Source organism: Corapipo altera, unplaced genomic scaffold (assembly GCF_003945725.1).
Source record: "Corapipo altera isolate COAL_440 unplaced genomic scaffold, ASM394572v1 2b, whole genome shotgun sequence".
NCBI classification, from domain to species: domain Eukaryota; kingdom Metazoa; phylum Chordata; class Aves; order Passeriformes; family Pipridae; genus Corapipo; species Corapipo altera.
Window position 1 is genome coordinate 28,438,662 of NW_020884874.1, and position 22,759 is coordinate 28,461,420.

The following is a 22,759-nucleotide window of genomic DNA, read 5'->3' on the forward strand; positions in this document are numbered from 1 at the left end:
TGTCCTGGGAAAATGAGACCTACCGTGACTGGCATGCAGGACAGTTGCCCTTTCCCAACTGCATTAATTGCATAAGGTGGTTCTTAAATCAATTTACAAAATAGTTCAGATTAGTCCCAGCTCAAAGTAGCACTCCTCTGAAAGGTGCAAGACTTATGATTTGGGAAATCCATGTGCATGCTAAAGCAGAAACACAAGTGCTTTAACTTTATTTAAGACTCAGTAACTCCAGCTCCTTAAAGCTGCTATGTTGTCTAGCAATTACTGTGTTCAAGATTTGCACTATCTTTAGAATTTCATTACCTGCTGGTAGTACTTCTTTCCTCATACTTTGTAAACACCATACAGAAGAGGATTACTGAGCTCATGGAAATCAGCCAAGTTGTGAAGCAGTACCAACACTTTTTTTCAGGCTTAACCACTCATTTGTTGCAGCTGTTTAGAAGGGCTAAATCTCCTTGTTTCTGTGCAGGTGCTTGGTTTACAGTTTCATAAGGAGGGATGCAAAGAGCACATGCAAACATCTGCCAGATTTCCATCTGCAGTGTAATTCATACTGTGCTTGGGCACTAAGGAAGAACTATTGTGTTTCTTTCCATCCTACTTTTTTTTTTTCCTGAAGAAGCTAACTTCAGCCTTATACATCACTTCTACTTGAACCGTGCTAATGAAGGAGCCAGAGCTATGTTCATAAAGTGTAAAGAACATGAATTTCCACATGCAGAGAAGTCTGTTTACAACTGTTTGAAGAGCTGCTCTTGTCTGTGTAGTCACCATTCCTGTGTTAATCTTAGCAGTTTCCTGTTCAGCCATGGATGACAACCCCTTTGCCACCCTAAGGGTGCTAGAACAAAAAATAAAATTAAAAAGCAAGGGGAAGTTTGAGCAGTGTCCCTGTTACCTTGGGCTGACATGTACCAACCACACTGCACTGCTGGGTGGTGAGTCTTGGTTTAGTGTTTTGCAAGGCTAGGTTTAGTTTTTGCAGTGTTAGAAATGTTCCTTCTATCGCTGCAGTGCTGTCAGTTGAGAGAGACAATGTAAGTTGTTCCTGTCACAGACCAGCTGTATGGACCAGCATCTGAATAACTTGGATCTCATTACATTTGTGATAATGTTTCCTTAAGGTGAGAGGGGGGGAAATCAGCTGCACATGGGTAATTCTATCACTCAGATGATAACTGTGCTCAGTCTAGTGCCAGGTAGTTACAGCTCTGAAGTTTTTTTCCTAGTTATTCTTCTGACAAACAATTTTTCTAAGTAAGAACAGTGAAAAGCTAAAAAACAAATAGTACCCTGTAGCTAACATGTTTGGTAAACTGCTGTTCTTTATAACTATAGATGCAAAAGTGAACACAGTTTAATAAACAATTTAGATGTTTATTTGAAAAATGTTAACAGTAGAAACCGGCATGGGCAGAGTGGGCCTACTTAGCAATAGTAAGCCAATATTTCTGTGCAATTCCATAGAATTTTCATTTTTCTTTTGGGACTTCACATAGTATTGCTGTCACAGATACAAAAAGCATACTATAATTACAACTGCTAACATTTTTTATGAGTGGAAGGGACCATAAAAACGTAAAGTGCTTGAAATATAAATCTGCTTTTTTAATTTTTGTTTTGCATATATAAAATGTCAAATTTCTTGAGTAACACAAATGTTGGGTAGTGGTAACTTCCTTACAAGGCACACTCAACCCTATGAGACCTGAGCCAGGTTGGGCAGCTTTGCTTAGGCTTTTGGCACAGCTGATGTTTGCAATACTCCCTAGTCCTTTTCTGAAGAATGCTTTCTGCAGACTTAAGGACACCCTGAATTTCATCCTCTTGCTAGTCAGGACAACTGACCAGGTTTATTTATGGGCAAGAAGGCAGCGAGCATCCTGTCTAAGGTGTGGAAAAGTGACTTCACAGAAGTTAAAACCAATGGTAGCCCTCAGGGTGGAAAGCTGCTCTATTTTGAAGATTCTGAAAAGGCTGCTTGTTTATGAAGAGGCACAAGGAAGTCAGCTTTGGGCCTCGGCCTGAGTGGCCCTTTTATCAATTAATCAACTGACTTAGTTTTCTTAGTAGGAAACAAACAAAGTATTAAGCTCAAGTGCCAAATTTCAGGTCAACTAAAAGTGTGTTTTTAAAAACCAGTAACTCCAAAGTAAATACAGTATTAAGTACATGCTTTCTCATCTAAATTATTTTTCCTGTCTGGAAGATCTGAAGGCAGGCTGATGGTAGTCACAGGTACAAAGCTGACTTGATCCAGAAGAAGGATGCCTCTGAAAGGTAAGATTACCTGGCATTAGAAAACAATATACAAACAATTCTGTGTTCTTTAGATTTACTCTTTAACTCCCCAAACTTAAGTTTAAATCAGTGCGTCAAGCATTACCCTCATAATAACTCTTTCATGAAGCTAGAATGAAAACTGGTTCCAAAATGTACTAGCTGTGGTTTCTGAGGGCTCCCTTCACCCAGCTTCTACATCTGAAGTGTCAGCAGTGTAGACTCTATATGCTTAGTTTCATAGTAGCCTAAAACTGTCTGCTGTCAGGAGCAACATTTAATTCTCCAAGACTAGGTAGTTTTATCAGTGTACCATAGAATGGCATTAAAGACTTGGGATGAGGTCCTGACATCTGCAACTGTGTCAGTCACCACATGAGATCTTCTGCTCTTTCTTACTGGTTTGCAATCATGATTTAAACCTTTACCATTTTTTATGGGAACACTTTACATAGGTAGCAAGAAAACAACTGTGTGGTTTTGAGGTTGTGGGGGTTTTTTGTTTGTTTGTTATTTCTTTTTGTTGTTGGTTGGGTTTTGTTTTTTTAAGGGGAAGGAGTGGCACAATTTCTTTAAATGTTCTGACAAGCCATGCACAAGCCCCATGTTCTCCAGTTGGAAGAGGAATTACTCCAGGCTGGTTCCTCTGCTCTGTACTCTCCTCTGCCATGGACAGGCCATGAGACATTTTGCTGAATAGTTTGCTGGGATTAGATTTTTCTTCCTAGTTCTACTTAGTTCAGTTTCACACGTGGAAGTGTTAAGCTACTTACTTCTCTGGGAAGTACAAAGTGTTTCTTCAGTTTTTCTGCTCTAACAACTGAAGCATTCCCACCTGACAGCACACTGTGTGAAGTGTCAGGGAAAAGCATAGTCTCTTTTGTCAGTGCAGTTTCCAGCCTTCCTGATCTTCCAGCCCCCCATTTTTCTAGCTTTGTCAGAAGGACTAATGCCACTCATATTCCTGAGTGGATACATAAATTAACTGCACACAGGGCCCTTCAGAAGCACAGCTGATCAGCTGCATCAGAAGACATCAGCTGTGTTTGTTGTGGCTAATGAAGCACACTATGCTGTCAGTCACTTCTCAAATAACATATGGTTCCAAGGGATAGGTCTTCCAGATCTGACTTAGGTAGCTTTAAAATGCACATGCTTGCCCATTCCAGCACTAAATAGACAGTGATTTCTTACCTGCAACTACTAATTCATCTTTCCACCCCTTGTTCTGAGCACTTGCTCTTCTGAAAAATCTTAGTGTAGCTGGTAACCCACCAACTGAGTGAATAAAGCCATCTGCAGGCCACCAGCTTTATTTATGACCTTTTGCCACCAACGCTAGCACCGATCGCTATGGCTTGGAAGCTGCCTACAGAGGTAGGTCCTCCTTGGAGAATTCCCACACAAATTTGCAAAGCCAAATTCAAGGCCTTTCAGAACTACTGCGACAACTCCAACATAGTAGGAGTATGAAAAGCTATAGAGATGTTGGAATTATTTAGCTCTAGCTTCTACCCTCCTCTCTTGGAGCTATGTTAAAAGTGTCTCACAATGTAGTCCTTAGAAGAGTTGATAAAAAAATTTGGCAGTATGACAGCTCAGCTAAAGACATTGCCAATTAAATACCTTCCCATGTTTCTCTGAAATGCTTATATGTCAAAAGTTCACCTGGAAAGGAAAGTTATCAGTAGCTTTTTCACTGAATTGTTGCTACCATCTTCCTACAGAACGGGGCTGCTTCTTGACAAATTTTTTTTGTTAATGTTTTGCCTTCACCACAGCCAAAAAAAAAAAAAAATGCAAAAATTACTTACTTGTTTTCACAGGAAGGGAGAATCACCTTTAAGACTTTGATAATAAGAGCTGCTCCAGCAATTCCAACTACAACAACTTCCATGAAACTAAACAAGATGGGTAAAGATCGGAACCAGAATCTGCACAATCCTTTTCTCAAGTCTTCCACCCACTGGCACATCACCTACAGTCAAAGAGGTAAAAAGACAGGCTGCAAAACAAAGCATGTGCTGGTTTTGTAGCTACTGGTGATACATGTAGTTACATGGTGATAGTTTTACTTAATTTATGTATCCTTAAAATAGATAAAAGCAGCATGGAATTGACCGGTGACTTAGATCTTCTTCAAAGTTTGGAACAGTTGAAGGTTTAGTTCTCTGCTCACTGTAGCAGAGTTCTCTGAGAGGCCACTTTGGAAAATCAAAGACACTTGAACGGAGAAGACGAAGGGGCAGCTGTTTAGCCATAGACAGCTATGATACCATAGCAGTGTACAGCAGTGAAAGGGTTACTGCCAGCCCAGGAGAGGGGTAGCATCTTCTCTAGCCTATCTGTAACTTTCAGCCTACTATTCTGGCCCTCCTGTCTCAGCAGCAGGTTATAACTGTGTTTGTTTTGGCCACAGAGGAGGCCATCAAGCCCATCCTTACCTAAGCTGAAACTCAAACTTCTAAGGCTGTTACTGTCTTTCTTACAGCAGCTGATACCAATGGTCCATCTCTCAGAGGGGTAAGCACTTTCATAGAGTCAGGAAAAAAATGATGTAGTTTAAAGCTAAGCAAAATTTGAAATTGTCATAAGTGCTTAGCTTGGTATAATGGAAATACCACAACTGACTATCATGAAGTATCTGTGAGGTCAGAACACTGCAGGATTTAAAAGCCCATTTGATTCCTACTGGAGTAAAAAATTCCAACAGCTTGTTACTGCTAAAAGGTAATTTAGGAAGAGAGGTTATTTTGATAGTTTGGGGGGGTTTGGGGGTTTTTTTAAGGTTCCTAGAGGTCCATTGGTCTTAGTAGTTTGCTCTCTTTAAAGGTGTATATACTAATAATTAAAAAAGCAGACAAACAACAAAAGTACCTTGTAAGAAGATGGAGGTTCTACCCTAAGAGGGGTCTCTGGTAACTTGCCAGGTAACGTCTCTTCATCTACCGTAGTCTCTACTTGCCGGATGAGGTACTGACTGGTAGTTTGCAGTGGATCTTGAATATCTGAAGAAGAAAAGCTAGATTTAGTGGAGAGCTTTCTTTTTATTTGACTCACTCTTCAGGAAAACAAAGACACAGTGTATTTCTATACTTATAGTATGGTTCTCACACACTCACACCAAGAACACAGAAGACTGACTACCTTTTTTTTTTTAACTTGAGTAGTGGACTTGATAAGCAGAAGCAGTGTTACAGCGCTGCCTTTAGCTATGCCCTTAGTTGTAAATTTCAGCTGTCATCAGATTAAAAAGCGATGAACTAGATCAAAATATTCATCTCTGATTAAATCCTTGAGAGTTGTTGATTAAACAAAACTGAAGTAAGGTTAAGGCATCAAATAACTTCTCTTGCATTTAAGATATTCAAGTTTAATAACATAAAACTGGTCCCTGGTTTGGAAATGACCCAGACAGGTATTTCCTCTACAGTTTTCTCTTTCATTCTCAGGAAGAAGGGGGAGCTTTAGAGAAACTTCCATCATAGATCTGAGAGAAAAATTTATTCCTGTCAAATGTCTGGATTGCAGACTGCCAAGTATCAAGTGCTTCAAAGGAGAACAGATTTGAAAACAAACAAACAAAATACCTAGAATGTAGAAGAGTTGAATTTAAGTGTTTAAAAAAATAAAACCCAAACCACATAAAATGCTTTCCTGTTAATGAAGAAACTGTTTCACTATGTAAAACATGGGAATAATGATGCTCTTTTACCCCTGTAAAGCAATACAACAGCTACAGTTGAAAATATTATGTAGCAGCTGAGAGAGATACCTTTTCCTGAGAGGTTGGGCAGTGTAAATAACATGTCGTTGTCCCTTGGGATGGAATACAGCATGCTCTCTTTCAAAGGGACAGTGTAGTTTGAATGTCTAAGTACTCTCAGGTCCTTTACTAAAATATCTATTTCTGTTACTTCTTCTTGCTGAACCTGCAAGAGATGCAAACGTGTTGCTATTACTGCGTTTAAAGTAAGACTGAAGCTGGCTGGAAGAGAACACCAATACATCACAGAAAACTCTAAGCCATTAAGAGGTAGAGACAGGGCTGTTATAATGTGAATTAGTATTCTTTGCTTTTACATACCACACTTCTGTAGACTATGTCACAATAGAAAATATGCTGAACAGACTGTCTCTCTCTCCTTGCAAAAGCATGTGGTAGTCACTCCATGGGCTTGTAACCAAGTCTTGCATAGTTCATTACTATCCTCTCTCAGGGAGGCATTTTAGGACATGGAAAACTCAAGTATATAGTGAAAGCACTTATGAACATTGAAAGTGTTGCTAAGGCAAGACTGACATTTCTGCTTTTTCAGTAATGTTTCTTTTTTCAACAACTGAAGGCAAAGTATCACAGCATTCGACGGTGTCCTGCTTGACAGCCTTATCTCTAAACTAGAAGACATGGATTTGACAGATGGACCACTCACTGGATAAGGAATTGGCTGTATGGCCACACTCAATGAGTTGTGGTCAATGGCTCAATGTCCAAATGCAGACCAGTGACAGGTGTTGTCCCCAAAGGTCAGTATTGGGACTGGTGCCGTTTAACATCTTTGTCAGTGACAGACAGTGAGATTGAGTGCTCCCTCAGCAAGTTTGCTGATGACACCAAGTTGTGTGGTGCATGACATGCTAGAGGAAAGGGATGGCATCCAGGCAGACCTGGACAGGCTTGAGAGAGGGGCCTGTGTAAACCTCATGAAGTTCAACAAGGCCAAGTGCAAGGTCCTGCACTTGGGTCAGGGCAACCCCAAGCACAAGTGAAGGACTTGGGGGTGTTTGTGGATGAAAAGCTCCATATGACCCAGCAATGTGCGCTTGCAGCCCAGAAGGCCAACAGTATCCTGAGCAGCATGGCCAGCAGGGCAAGGGAGGGGATTCTGCCCCTCTACCATGCTCATGTGAGATTGCTTTTGACTTAAAGGAACAATTACGGAAACAGCACTAGCCTTCTGGTTGTTTTTACCAGGTCTCTATGAAAATCTGAAATGCATTGTGATGTCTAGTTTGCGATCTGAAATACAACACCACTGTTGTGTAACAACTGAATCAACCAGGATATATTAGGCTCCTATCAATGAGATAAACACCTCATTAGAAAAGCTACAGACCTCTCAGTGGGGCTTTTCATTAAAAGAGTAAAATTTTGACATGATATAGATTGCTGTAAAAAATACTACCTGCTGAGCATGCAATTAATTAAGGATCAATGGTATTATTCTTTAAAAAAACAAAAAAGGCAGCAGAACATAAGCCAGCTTCAAAAAAGCCTGGCCACACATAGGATGCAGACATGTACAGAAACAAAAATGTGATGCTGTTGCTGGCTTCAGCAGCTCGATCTTTTCAACAGATCCTCTCTGGTTATTAAATTAACTATACCTTACAATTTTGAGAGTTCTGCACATTTCAATCTCAGCTGGAATGGTAACCCCTCACGTTCACTGGTATTTGTACAGATACAGTTAGAATTGGGCGGGGAGGTGTTTGTTCGTCTCAATTTGAATCTTGATAATGAACATGGATTTTATCTTACATGCAAAATATTCTAAGGCTAAACTCTCAGGTGCTGTGGGCTTTCACAAGCCCATCTGCCATAAGAGTTTGCTGCTGCAAGCTGTTAGCCATGGTATGTGCTTGAAACCCTTTGTTAGCTTGGAATAACAATGGGGAGGTCCTCAGGACTCAAAAAAAGCCCATGCCCCTTTTGTTTGTTTTGTACATTATATTATAAATCAAGTCTTGCTTGTGAGTCTGACTTTGCTTGCATAGGCACATGTGTTGTGATACACTTAATGATAATCATTAGAATATGAATAAAAGCATTAAAACTTGAAGTCTCCTCACAAAACACACCTACTATTATACTGCCAACTTTGCTATTATCTCTTTCAATACTGTGCTATCTAACATTAATTATATACTTTGTGCTCTAATCACCAGCCAGATACATGTAAATCTTTCAATCCTTGGTAACTACTTGCCTCTCTTAAGTTAAAAACAAACCGAATATTGCAGCAGGGGTTTGTTTTACCTGTTTTCCATCAATTTCTGTCACTTCCTCCTGAACGACAATCAGCTGCAAATCAGAACTGGATGCCAAAGGCCAGTCATGAACCATGATGCGAACACTGACGGTTCCCAGGCGCTGCTGATCTGCTAAGTTATCCAAGTTTCCGTTCTCCACTGTTAACACACAATGTCACAGCTTTCAAAGAGAAACCACTCCAACCAGAAAGCAGTACACAGCCATAAGGAAAACAGTTGCAACTCTGACAGAGATGCACATGCAGCACCTGAACGGAAAAGTCACAGCAGCACTAGCATCACACCAGAGATGCCAGAACAGCGGTACAGATGTCTGTACTATGCTGATGTCCTTAACACTTCCAACAACAACTATTATAAGCAGTAGTAATCTGGGCAACAGGTAAAACAGATGCCATGATTTTTTTTACCAGTATATCACCAAATCAAACACGGAGCAAGTTTCGTAATATAACACAGCAGAGCTGTACGATCCCCTGGCCTGAGGGAGCTTGCATCCCTGCCTTGAGGTTTGCATTGAAGCATGTTAAGCTGTGCTCTTTGGCTTGGCTATTGCTGCGTTCTATTTCTATTACTCATAAGAGTAATGCCACAGCCCAGCCAGCCACCTGTGTAAACATCTTGGTTTGCATAACATTCCCTTCCTCTTAATACAGAAACTAATGCGCTCTTTTCCAGGCACACTGTACTCAAGATGAGTGACAGTTCCCTCATACATCTCTGTCCCCCTCTCTGTTTTCATATGTGACTGGTGACCCTCAAACTCCTCCTGCCCAAAAGCTTTCAGCTATTTCAACAGCCTAATATTCCACAAGTACCCACAGAACTGCCTTCCTGGTCTAGTTGTTTCTGCATAGACTTTGTATCCTTCTCCCAAGTACCACACCTCTACTACAGGTGAAGCCACGCTAGAACTGAAGTGGTGGTGAAGCGGAAGAGTGGATGTGGTAGATCTTCCCAACATGCAGATAGCAAGGTACATGAACTGAGACTATTGCTAAGCCACTGGTGCTGTGTGTGTATGCCACTTACAGTGCTGAGGTAACATGGGGTAAGGCTGGACTAGTCTTACAGTAACAACTCAGTGTGTTCATTACTTCTATGCTACAATCCCTGTCCTCATAAAGGTTATTTTACCTATTTTAAATATAGAAAAATACCTTTTGGCATTATTTAGCAATATCTTATGTTGCAAAAGTAAGTGGCAGAAGGAGAGAAGGGCTCCTTATAGTTATGAGCCAGAGCACAAACCTAGTTGCTGAATGCTTTGTGTCTTAGAGCAGTGAGCACACATTGAAGGACCAAAACCTCTAAGATTTTAAGTAGCTGAAACTCCCTGTGGTCCCAGCCCTTCATGTGTTAGGCCATTCAACCACCACATTCAACAGGAATGACAGGTATGTTTCCAAAATTGACATTTATGGGAGCTTCAAGTGGGGATATAGGTATCAGATGAGATTCAGAATACTTCGTCTCTAATATTCAAAAGCATGACTATTAAGCTCAAGTTTGGATTTTATATACATTCAGGAGTATTTCCCCCCTATTTCTATATTTCTTTAGCATTTTACAAACACTACTTGAATCTGTTGTGAAGGATTTAGCAAGTAAAGAGTACAAACATTACAGGTAACAGAGCCAGGTACTATGCTGAGGTCTCAGACCCAAACACGGAGATAGAGAATTCCAGGTTCCTAGCTCCCAGGTCAAATCAGTATTTTCCTGTTTCAGATTCATGTTCATAACTGTAGTCACTGCAAGCTACAAAAATATGATTTGGGAAATTAATAAGAACTACAGGAGAGTGCTCAGGAGCTCTCAGCATCAGTCAGTAAAATCATATCTATTTTTTCTGGAGTGAATTATTTTGCAGGTAAATGACATTTTGCCATAGCTTTCTACCCTAGGATAGAAAAAAATAGAACCAATAGGAACATAATTATCCCAGAAAAAGAGAAATTGATTACTGCTCTCCCTCTCCAGAAAAGAATTAGTGTCAAATGAATAACTGATTGTGCTTGGGAAAGAAGGGTTCAAGCAACAAGGTCATGGCTCAGAGAAGCACTTTGAAAAAGTGTTAGTACTCTGTAAGTAAATGTCTGATGATGATGACCTCAGATATCATGCTAGAGATTGATTGTACCTGATCCATCAGGAGATCATTCTGAATACAACAGAAGCTTAAATCAAATGAGCATAATGGTCCTTTTTTAATTAACTATACAGTATACCCTGTGTATCTCCAAAAAATCACAATACTCGTTGGTCTTTCACAAAAAGCGTAGCATTGAATCAGTGGAAAAATAGAAGTTTCAAGATAATTCAAAGTCATTAACCACTGCAGGACACTAGCAAAACTGCAGTATTTGTGCTATAATATCCTATCCAGCAGAAACTTGTTTGTTCATTAGACACAGAAGTGAGATCATTAAAAGATCTTCCTAACAACAATTCATACTTTTGTTATTGAATCTCCTTCTGGCTTTATGCCAACCAACCTAGGGACACAGCCATTAGCAGGGTGGAGTCCCATCCTACTGTTAACATTGTCTAGCTTGTCCTGCAAAACACTCTTTTTAAAAGACAGGCGGAGTCTGGACTTCAGATTAGACCATTTACATATAAGCACATAAATGTGACTTGAGGCCCATTTTAATACCAGTATTGTCCTGCCTTGGGAAATTATTTGTTTCTACAATGCTCGGGTTTGCAGAGTACAGAACACATAGTCATTGTAAGCCTTGGTTACTACTAGATAACCAGGAAGCCAAATACCCAGGGGGAAGGAGAAAAATAAAAAAAAAAAAAAAGGAAAAGGGAATACTCACATATTACTGTTTGACATGTTACGTGGGCAACCCCGCTTTTCATAGGAAAATCATTTACATATACCTGTCCATTAATATAGGTGATATTAAAAAGAACCTGAAAGAAAGACAAACAGAATGAGTATACAGTTCCTGGCCCTATCCTACAATTCTGCACTCAGAGGAACACATTTTATAGTGACTTACGTCAGACAAAACGACATATTTGCATCCACATGCAGACTTTGTTTCACTACATATTAATTCTCTGAATAAAGAGAAAAACCAGACAAACCTGTCCTTTGTGAAGTTCTCCATTGGCTTTCAACATTGTAACACCGACTCGGATCATTTCCTGGAAAAAAACATTGAGAAGAGACATAAGTTTGAGGAAGCACATAAACCACTGCAGGGCATGGGCAACTCTCATGCATTATCCTGACAGAATGACTACCTACAATACACAAAGCACATCCCCAGGCTTTCTATCCAGCAGACAGAAGAAAGAGGAATATTCTTACTTGTTTCATGTAAGGGTTGGTTTGTTTTTTTCCTCACCACTTTTTAATAAAGAGGATTGATGAGAAAGAATGACATCGGCATCCCCCACTGTATAGTCTGGGGTTCTTTAATAAGGATAAAATAATAATAATCACTTATTTCACAAGGATATAATGGAAAAGAAGCCTCTCAGCTAAAAAATAACAGACAATAAAAGGTAAAAATCAGTTTATCTGTAAATGTTTTTTAAGCACTCAGTCTTCGAAGTGAAGTCTAATTTAATGCATGCTAGCCTATTGTAAAGAATATTGATTTGTGTCAGTTTTAGCAGTAATCCTGTTTCTTTTTTTGGTTATCATTCCCAAATTATGCCACACGGGACTCCTCAAACCCACATCCAATGGGGATTTGCTTCTTTCTTTCAAACCCCAGTTGCTGTAATTTATTGACTCACTCATTCTGTCCTCTCATTTCCCTCTTGTAATTTCAGGGGCTGTTTTGCAGATGGGACCTTAACTCTCCCAGGTCTGCCCCTCAAAAACACTGCATGCAAAAGTCAAATCTCTCTTGCACATGGCCAGAAGTAATGACTGCCACAGAGCTTTCCTGAGTCACCTCTTCAAAAATAATGTTAAGCTCCCTCTTTGCCTTTTGGGAGCCTTAAGTGATTCTAACTGCATTTCATTTTCCTCTGGAAAACCTCTCCATACCTTCAGTATCTTCTTCAGCTCTGTGTTTCAGTCATGGTTTCACACCCAACAGCTAAAAATAAGTCTCAAGAAAAAGTTCAGCTTGCTCAAAATTTTAAATAAATAAATACACAAAAAGGCTTTTCATTTGGGATTTTTATATAACACTAAATATTCTTCCAGAAAATACTTAAAATATGCAGTACCTAGCATAATACAGTCCCAATTCATGAAGAGAGCTTCTGAAATGCAAGTATAATGTCAAAAAATCCTTAAAACCATGGGTGATCAACAGTATAGACAGTTAGCCAGGACTGTCAAAAACTGAAAAACAACATCCACATCTGATTCAGCAGAAAACTGGCATTATGAAAAGTACAGCTTAAAAATCTAACACAGTTAAGATTTTGGTTGGAAGTGACTTGTAAGTGATGCTTCAGACACATTTGTCCTATCAGGAGGAAAACTCTCTGGCCACCAAGACCAAAAAGAAATCTCTTCCTTAATGCCCTTTCTAGGAAACAGGTTTTTACATTGACTTTTCTTCAAAACTTAAAACCCAGCTATTCAAAGTAAATGAAAATTACCAAATTCCTTAGAGAACTGGAATTATATAACTGAAAATATAAACTAGATTAATAGTATAATCATAGGATGTATTCTATTCTGTCATCTGTAATTTCTTTGAACCACTTATTTTCTTATCATGTTTTAAGAATTCTGTATATTAATAATAAAATAAAAATCCACCAAACTTTTAGCTCTTTTAGTTCTTAGCATTCACAGCTGTACATCTTTTGTACCCGTAAACTGTTTAACGAATCATCAAAACTTTGTGTCATTACTTCCTAGGTTCTTCTATTTTCTGGGAATTCAAAGGGCACAAAAGACTGATTTTCCAGGCAGTTTTAAAAGTAATTAATTTTTTAAGCCTCAAGTGAAATCTGAGGGCTTTTATACAGGAAGTATTTTGCAATCTTTTTTCAACATCTACAAAGGAACTAACAGATTACAAGAAAAAGGAAATGACTGGGGAAAAATAGGAAAATCCCCTCCTACTTTTTTTTTATTTGAATCAAATGCTTTATTTGAAAATGAAGGGCATGAAGCAAGATAGATATGCTCAACAACTGACTGTTAAATGTACAAAGTGAGCTATGTACACAATGATTAATTTCCTGCAAAACAGCTGTCAATTCTGTTCCTGTAGTATCCAACTTGCACTTGAAGAGCATATTACATGTTTAAGAAATTAAATAGTTCAGTGGATCATTTCCATGCTGTCAAAGTTACAAAAATTAGAACATAACATGCAGACAAATAAGATGGTTTAACCGCTTGCTGCTTCTGCCACTGAAAGAGAGAGTGCAGATCTCTCCTGCACATTATCCTTCCCTCTCATTTATGCCAAGTCAGTGAGCCAATTTAGTTCATTAAATCAGCACAAAAACCTTCCCTTTTTTGACAGACTATTTTTCTGTCTTTTAAACAAGCAAGGAAGAGCCAGACAAGCACAAGAGATCCAAGAATGCAGCTGGGAGGAGGGAGTCAGGCTAATTGTTCTGATGGCCACAGACTGTTGGATTGGCTCTGCTGCATGGTCTGCCTGTCCTTGCGGCGTCTCCTTGAGAGATGTCTGCCCTCACATCATCTCAGCAGATGGTGATGCATCTCTTGATTGGCATAGGTTCATAAAGCTCCTCCATAACTTAAAGAAATTATTAATACTCTGCTACAGCAGCTACACCATTACTCTTGCAATTATGTGTTCACATACAACAGAGAACTCATATTATTGCCATTCCCAAGACTAGTCTGTTCACATCCAGATCCAACAAATTCTACTGATACTTTCCCATATTCTGTACATCCATTCTCCTGAGCTGTCATATATTCTTGTTTTGCCTCTTCACTAAGCAGTCTCACAAGACTTGATGCCAGTCTTGCTAAGAAATATTTCAAATAGATCTCAAAGTTTTGGTGCTAAAAAATAATTAGTTTCAACTGCTCTTGCTCCAAACCTTCCTGATCTGATACAGTAACATTTCAAGGACCAGAGGACAGCAAACTTTTCCAGAGTCAGAATCAGCTGTGTCTTTGTCATTCCCAATAGATGTATTCCTAAAGCTCTCCAGTGACATTCAAAAATTTCACACTCTCCTCAATGCTTTACTCCACTACTCAGCTACCTTTAATTCTAAAAGTTTTTTCAGTATCTAATGTGAAGCTTCCTTGCTGCAATTAATGAACAGGTTGTTCACTACTCTTCATAATATCTTCCCAAGGAAAATAACTACTTCAACTCAGTCTTCCTGATTTTATGCTAAAGCCCCCAGCTCACTTAACCCTTCCTTGAAGGCAAGTTCCTCACTGCTGTCTTCCCACGGCTTCCCACTGGCCTCTCCTGCAGTGCCACACCTAAAACTCAACAGGTCCTGCTGTAGCCAGTCTTCCTGATCCTACACAACCCATACCAAAATCTACAGGAGGGCAAGAACCACAGGATACATGCCAAGTGCAATGAAAAGCCAGGCAGGAGAGCCGGGGGAAAGGAAGGCACTATTGCAAGCAGCTCCCAGGAGAGCAGTGCACCATCCCAGCCGACCCACTTTGATCCACAGCAGCGCTCAAGCCTCAAGAGCCATACCTTGTTTATGCTTCCTTTTACTAAAGTGGGAAGGAAACAGACCTGGCAGGCCAATAGGTCTTGTACCAGCCTTTCATGATGAAATGCCTGGCCTGACAAGCCATACTTGCTAAAAAGTGCTCCAGTGATAATTCAATACTCGTCTTTCCAATCCTAGAGCAGAAGACTCAGACTTACGTTACCATAATAAAACTCTCTACTTGGAGGAGGGGAAGGAGGTGTTTTATAGTGCTTTATAGATAAGTCTTGTACTGTGTACTCCAGTACTAAGAAAGGTAAATAACCTCACATCCTTTATTTTGGGTATCAGAAGCATAGCAAGCAAATCCTGTAGTAACAAAGTCACTGAGAGCAGGACATAGGTCCTCTGAAGTAATCCATAATATGGCACCATCAAGTTCTGGAGAAGCCTGAACTATGAGTGTAAAACTTCTTTGTATAACTTACAATACACTTTTCAGTATTAACAATATCATGAAGATTCACATAATTTCAGACAGTCCTGAAACTTAAAAGGTTCTGAATTCATTGGAATATTTGAGAAAGCTGCACTTTGACAGGGTCAGAATCAAAGGACAACCCCAAGAAGTAATTCAGGTCCGCAGGAATCAGGTTGTGCTTTCAGCTTAACACTGATACCCGTTCCATACTTCACAGCCCCTTATCCCTTCCTGTACTGGCAAATGCCTTCACACAAAACTCCAATCCGCACTAAAAATGGCCCTATAACTCTTAATGCTCTCATAGGATGTAAATGTGTCTCCTGAGTTTTCCTACAATTTCTCATCCCTGTTTTAGTGCTCCAACAGTGATATTTACAGTGGTAAAGCCACAGAACCTGTAAAGAGGACAGCACTGCTACCACAAATGTATGGCATTATGTTCTAAGACAGCTAGGCAACAGCAGTGAGTGTGATACTATATATTGCAGTGAACTAGTGAATAGAGATAAGCAGGTACTGATAATTTTCTAATTCTTTCAGCACGTGCTGCAACAGAACTCAGGAGTGTTAACTGAGGCAGTATAATTGCAGTAGCAGCAGAAGAACAGGATGGGGAAAAGATGGCAGCAAAGAATACAAAGCATCTGGCATAAGTTAAAAGGGAATATTCATTAATTCTCAAAGACTCCCCATATTAAACACCACACAGAAACGTACAGAGAACATTTCACCTAATCTTGCTCTTTTATGAAAAATGTTGCACATGACAAAGCTGATGGGTCTAATTCTGCATGAACTTCAAACAGCTCTGATTAATGAATCATGGAAAAACTTCTTCCACAGGCAGTGAGTACCCGATGGGTTGTACTGTACAGTTTCTCCCAGTACAGGGTAACTGTTAGGCCCTACACAACTGCATCAGTCACTTAAACCCCATTCAGCTGCTATGGGCCAGCCCACTTAAAGCACAGCTGTTGTCTATTGAGGCTCTCCCAACAAGGCTCTTTCTGCACTAGGAGGTCTGTGGGAAGCGGAGCGGGCAGCACTAGGAACAGATGGTACAATGCCTTGCAAGATGGCCAGCTGTACAGAGACTTGAAAGGCAGACAATCCCCTCGCAGCCATTACACAGGCACTATTGGGATTTCCTGTTTGTGATCGGAAAATACAAAGTCCAATGAAGGTGGACTCTTATCTTGCCAAATAGATAAGAAATAGACAAAGCTAATAACCTGTTTCTAAATTTAAGAAGAGATTATGGCAAAAAAAGCATTCAAACAGACAAACAAAACTACCATACAAACTCATGCCATTTGAGTCCTGGCACTCATATGGACAACTGGCTCCAAATAGCGTAACTATATATTTGCAATCCAGAGCTCCATGATCCATGCTTCACATAATTCTTTCGTCAGACTCAAAACAGAGCTAGGATGATTCTTAACTGCAATCAAGCATAACTGAGTTAAAAACCAGTCATGGTACAAGTTTGACATGACAAGTTAGACTTGACAAGTTTGCAGGATGATAATTAGTCCTTCACATTTTACAAAATTTTAGTACAAAATCTTCTCCATTAGGGTTTGGCATAATTAAGCTGCCTGACAGTCTTTAGGGCAAGATAACTAAATCCATTATTCTGGCAACTAACTAAAACTGAACTATCTTTGTTAATAATAAAAAAAATCTAACATGATGCCATTGCTTTACGTTGCTTTTCTGAACAAGCACACATATTCCTTCCTTGTTTAATGATGACTCTTAGTATAACACTGCTTATCCTTTCCTTTGCCCTACATATGTTACTAGAATGAATTGCCTTTGTATTCTCCGTCATACTATGAATATTTTATCAGGAGTTTTACAGGTGAATACTCATTCTCACACACTGAGACACGGTTGCATCATACTGTGCTTTAATTTAATCAAATACACATAGGAAGATTATGTCAGCTCTTTTAGGCATAAAGTTCAGAACTTGTGCTAGGCTTTTAATAGAGAAACTGGCATAAAGGAATGCAAGAAACATTTCAGCATGTCACTATTAACAAAGTTCTTCTTTGATAAAAATACACTACACTCCCTGCATCAAATGTTTGATGTAGTGAAGATTATTTTCTTGTGTTCTGAAATTATCCATCCACACAGACATTTCTTACAGCCAACAAATAATACAAAAACAATTTTTTTCCAGGCAACTGAACTGAACTAAAAAGAAAAAAGTCTGGTAGGCAAGTATGCCATTTATAAAGAACTTTGCTAGCCTAAATTATCAAGAAGTAAACAAAGTAAACAACATAGCGATAGCATTTAGCATACCGTGCTTTTAGCAAGTTCCTATCAAGACATTAAAAAAGTACTCTATAGCCCAAACCTTGCACCAGAAATGTTACTTTAATGTGAAGGTCAGTTGTCTTATTGCATCATTCCCTGCCTTTTTTTTTTTAAGAAAAAAATCAAACCAAACCAAACCACCCAAACTTTGTCTAAAATTAATCTATCTGTAATCCAGTTCATGAGGAGAAAGAAAAATCAAAACAGACATGCTAATGTTTAAGAAAAAAAGTCCAGATTTCAAAACAGCTTATTTAAGAAATTACAAGTATTGCACAACAATGGAGGCGTTCACATTCCAGAGCTGAAGAAAAGCATTTCAGCCTTACAAAATACTATTCCAAAGGTTCAAAGTTTTTCCCCAGTCTTTCCACTATGGTTTCTGTAACTCCATCACCCTCAGTAAGGAGAAAAATTTTAATCCCATATAGAAGAACTACAAAATGTGAAGCTGTCAGTAGTGTGAGTCCAGTGGGCTCACAGAATTTAGAGCACAGTTGTGGTATCCAGTCAAAGCAAAGCTGAACATGTTGATTCTGCCTTCTCCCAATCAGTCTGCTGTCCCAAGCCATTCTGAGGAAAATACAGTTATTCTGACCCCATCACCCACTATCATTAAGCTTGTGGCTTCTGAAGGTAACCTCACAGCATGGCATTCCCACTCTGCCTATTCCCACTGCCTAGGCACTTCTGTTCCTACCAGGCCACCGTAAACCAGCTCATGCTCAAAAAATATCAACTCTTCTACTCAAAACTTTCTCAAGACACATTGTTCCTTTCACATCAAAAGTGATCCTGTATGTACAAAACTAAATAGTGCAGGAGAAAATGCAAGGGTTTTTTTTTTTTTTTAAGTTTAAGACTTAAAGAGAAAAAAATACTAAACTAGAAATTTATATGCTCCCTTTTTGACTCTTTTAAGAGATTTTCTGCAAATACTTATGCCACCACACCAGTATAAAGCTAAGAGTGCAGACACTTCCAGCTAACAAAAACTGAGCTGACAAGACCACCTGAGCAGTACTGCACAAATGGACAAACTCAACCCCACAAACAGCGTAGCTGTGCCCATAAAGCATTATAGCCCAGTTACTAAGTCAAGTCCTATTAGCACCCTAAAACATACCTATTCTACTTCTGACCCCAAGCTGCCTTCTGTGGGACCACCCTGGCACCCTTGTGGCACGCTCAGGCTTTCAGATCCAAAGACAGGACACACAAAGGTGTCTCCACATCTTATACATCTGCCAGCTGTTACAAACAACTTCAGTGCTGCTAAACCGGAAGTTTTGGTGTAGAAGATTCTGGGCAGAAGTAAGCAAGAGCATAGGTCTATGTTATGTTGTCACTTCATGTGTCTTTTGGCAAATTGAAGCTAGCACTCCCCTTCTCTGAGGAATAAGCAAAGTAGCCGTGGACTGAGCTCGCTCTGCTGTCTTTTGCACATGTGACTTCAAGCATCCATGCCCTTTTTAGAGGTGTCTGAAGATCTAGATCCCCATTTTGAAATCAGAGCTAAAAAGGTCTCTTTAAAAGTTCATATAGAGAAGCGAGGCCAGGAAGTAAGGCCAGGAATTCTGCTTTGCAACACAGGATGTGCCAGTGCAGGGCCTCCGTCGGGCTTTCTTGGAAACTTAAATTACGTAAATTAAATTAACAAATAAATAACTCTGGAGGGAAAAAAAGCCATAATAAATTTACTTACATAACTGCAAATTTGCATAGGCTAAATAAGTGACTACAAACCCCACACAACTCTTCCCTCTTTGCAATCTCACACTTTTGAGTTTCACAGTTACAACAATTAGAGGATGTATCTGGACATGATTCAACTACAGGCAGAAGTACCCAGTTTTCTGCTGTAATTCTAGAGGTCAAAAGCTCACCTGGTCCTGCGGCACATCCTTTTATTCCCACTGAAAAGGTTTCCCAAGTAGTACCCAAAATACCCTTTCCACCCTTTAAAAAACCAATAAATTTAAAACTAATGTCACCAAGATACAGCATAGATACTGGAATAGAAAAACAGAGAGCACTGTACGAATATATATGTATATAGATAGATATATACACACCAATACATCAAAGTCTTTTTCTTGATTCAAGAGTACAGAGACCACTAGGAACAAACGTGGACCTAACGCGCTGCGTACTGCTACAGCCCTGAACTACCAAGGTGTGGGCGGACAAGCATGAAAATACAACAAAAGAACCTACACTGCACAGAAGTAACTATCTCCCTCCTCGACCTGTCAGCTATTTGTTTCGGCACATCAAATCCTATACAAATGAACCATTAAAAGGAGGGGGGCGAACTCTGTCGCCCCGCGGCAGCGTCTGGCTCACCCCTGGGAGGGAGAGGGACGGGGGCAGGCAGAGGGAGGGGGGCAGGGAGAGGGTAAAGGGAAGGGAGAGGGACAGGGAGAGGGGAAGGAAGAGGGACAGGGCAGGGAGCGGCCCCGGCGGTACCTGTCCCAGCGGCGCGGCCGGGCCCAGCAGCGCGGTGGCCAGCGGCGGCGGCGGCGGCAGCAGCAGCGACAGCAGCAACAGCAAGAGCTCCCGACGTCTCAACGCCGCCTCCATCTTGCGACCCGGGAATTAAAACAAAGTGAAACATCAACAGGCGGGGCCGGGAGGAAGCCAGAGAGGCGGTAGGAGGGGGCCGGTCCTGCCCCGGCCCTGCCCCTGCCACTGTCACTGTCCCTTGCCCCTGCGCTGGCCCTGACCCGGCACCGCCGCCGCTGGGAGATCCCGAGTTCGGCGTTGCAGAGTAAGGCGCGGGTCCGTGCCCGCGCCTACAAGAGCCCGTCACTGATAATAGGCGATAGCAGCCTTTGAAAGCACTTTGCATAATAAGAGAGCTACCACTATAGAGAGTGTTAATAATTACAGCTGTTTCTGAAATGGCCGGCGTGCGTCGGGAAGGCTCCCGTGGGGCGCCTGCAATTGTTCACCTGCGAGGGTCGTATGGCCAGAGTGGGACCGGGCTGAGCACTGGAGCACTGCACTGCAAGGGGGGTTTCTTGAAAGCAGAAGCAGGGCAGCATACTCCGGGAGGGAGCAAAAAGGGTCATCGGAAAGGAATAAGGCACAAGATAAAGTCTGAAAGAGCTAGAGGTCATTCTAAAGAAGAGAAAACAGCGGGGAAATTTAGTGGTGGGAGTCAAAGCCATTGAAGTCTTAGGCAAAAACAAAGTTAACAAGCTGGATCTCCAAGTCCTCAGTGGATATGAAGATAAGAAGTGCTTTATTTGCAACAAGAAAGATTGCTATTACCTATTAGCAAAAAACTTCCCAATGGTAAGGGTAGTAAATATATTAACACCTTGTCTAGGGAGGTTTTAATACAGCAATAAATTAGGTGTCCTGTGGAAGCAATCTGTGACTCCCAATTGGTTGAAAATTAATATAAACCATAAACCCCACAGAAACTTAATATTTTATATGCAGTTTGCATTCACGAGACACTGGTATAAACATCTGGCACAAGGTACAAGGTATTGGAAAATGAGGCTTTAGAGAGTCATATATTGTGAACTATATTTCATACAATTACATGAAAACCTCAAATATTTAATCCCTAAACACCTCTATTATCAGAAGTTAGTACTGTTTTAGAGACTGGGAAAAACAAAGCTGATTAACTGCCTTTGTAATAATCACAAAAGTCAGTAACAGAAGAAGGAATAAAAACTCAGATGTCTTAATTTCCACTACCTCTCTTTACCACCATCACCTGGTTTACCTAGTTTCTCTTAGGCCTGTCCTTAAGACTTTTTTTTCTTTTTTTTTTTTTTTAAATCTGCTGTGTTTGGTAAACTGAAAGAAATATGTAAAGGATCTGTTCACTGTGCAGTTCTCATGAGGCAGAAAACTAGGAGGTAAGTTAGCTCCCCAAGACAGCGTTTTGCTGAATCTTATGACGGGTGCATGAGTGATTTCAGGGATATGATGGGTGCCAGAATCCAGCTCTTGTCAGTACTTGCAGCCATTTGCATGTGCTAGTGGGAGGAAGTTTAAATTACCGAAATTCCTAACTATGAGTTGCACTCTGTATAAATCAGAGTGGGATTGTCTTCCAACAGTACAATATTACAGTGTTTTGTGTATTAGAATAATTAACTAAAATGTTTACAAATGTACCAGAGGCATAATAATGTTATCAGGGTACATAAAAATAGAGGGAAGCAAGGATCACTGTTCTGCAGAATTTATAGATTTGTCAAAATTCCAGCTGGGCTCTCAGCTGACCTTGAGGAATTTAGCATCTCACTGAAATGGAATAGTAGATGAATGCCTGCTCATTTTTTACTGTCTTCATTTGTATGGTTCCTGGTAAACTACCTATCGATGCTTTCCTTCTGCTTCCATCATTCTTTCCTTTTTCTCTCAATCTCTTGCACCCCCTTTTCTTCAGTCCTCTTTCTTCTTTGCTTTTTATTCTCCTGGAACTTAATTAAAACTTGAAAAACCACGTACTAAAAATGCTTTCAAGATACTTCTGTTTTCCCCAAATTTCAAAGCTTTTATTAGTCTCACAGCACAACAGAAGTCATAACAGTTTTGTTTAACATAAATGGTAAAATTTCTTGCACTAAATAACTTATGATCAGCTTCACAAGTGAATAGTCCTTGGGTGATACAGGAAGTACTGGGTGCTGGGACAGGCGGAGAGCATAACAGGGCTTTTCCTTTTGGCTCAGCCCCAAAGCTTCTAGGCTCCCTCAGTCTGCCCGTGAACATGTCATGACATTTGTAACTGTTAGAATATGGAACATTTTAAAGTATGTGGTGCTGAGACTGACTACTGCTCGAGCTGCTGAGTGTGCCAGAAGTACTATATTTCCCTGGATTTATATTTAAGTTGGAAAGTCACGTTTTTTACTTTTTTTAAGTGATCCTGAAAAGCCATTTTTAGTTTGAATCTTCATTATAGTCATGGGTTATTAGGAGGTAAAAGCCAGTATAAAGAATAAGGAAATTAGGATTTAATTTCTTTTG

The 22,759-nt window shown here is 40.1% G+C and overlaps 1 protein-coding gene across 1 annotated transcript; it reads right to left on the reverse strand.

The window, feature by feature from the left end:
• Positions 1-1,362: 1,362 nt before the first annotated feature.
• Positions 1,363-20,481, reverse strand: GINM1 (glycoprotein integral membrane 1). The gene is made up of 8 exons (XM_027634172.1): positions 20,228-20,481; positions 11,440-11,499; positions 11,166-11,262; positions 8,324-8,475; positions 6,059-6,215; positions 5,161-5,291; positions 4,098-4,261; positions 1,363-2,276 (listed from the first exon to the last, which is right to left on the reverse strand). Exons 1-8 carry the CDS (start codon positions 20,339-20,341, stop codon positions 2,168-2,170), a joined length of 984 nt encoding a protein of 327 aa, XP_027489973.1. The 5' UTR covers positions 20,342-20,481; the 3' UTR covers positions 1,363-2,167.
• Between the last annotated feature and the right edge of the window lie 2,278 nt (positions 20,482-22,759).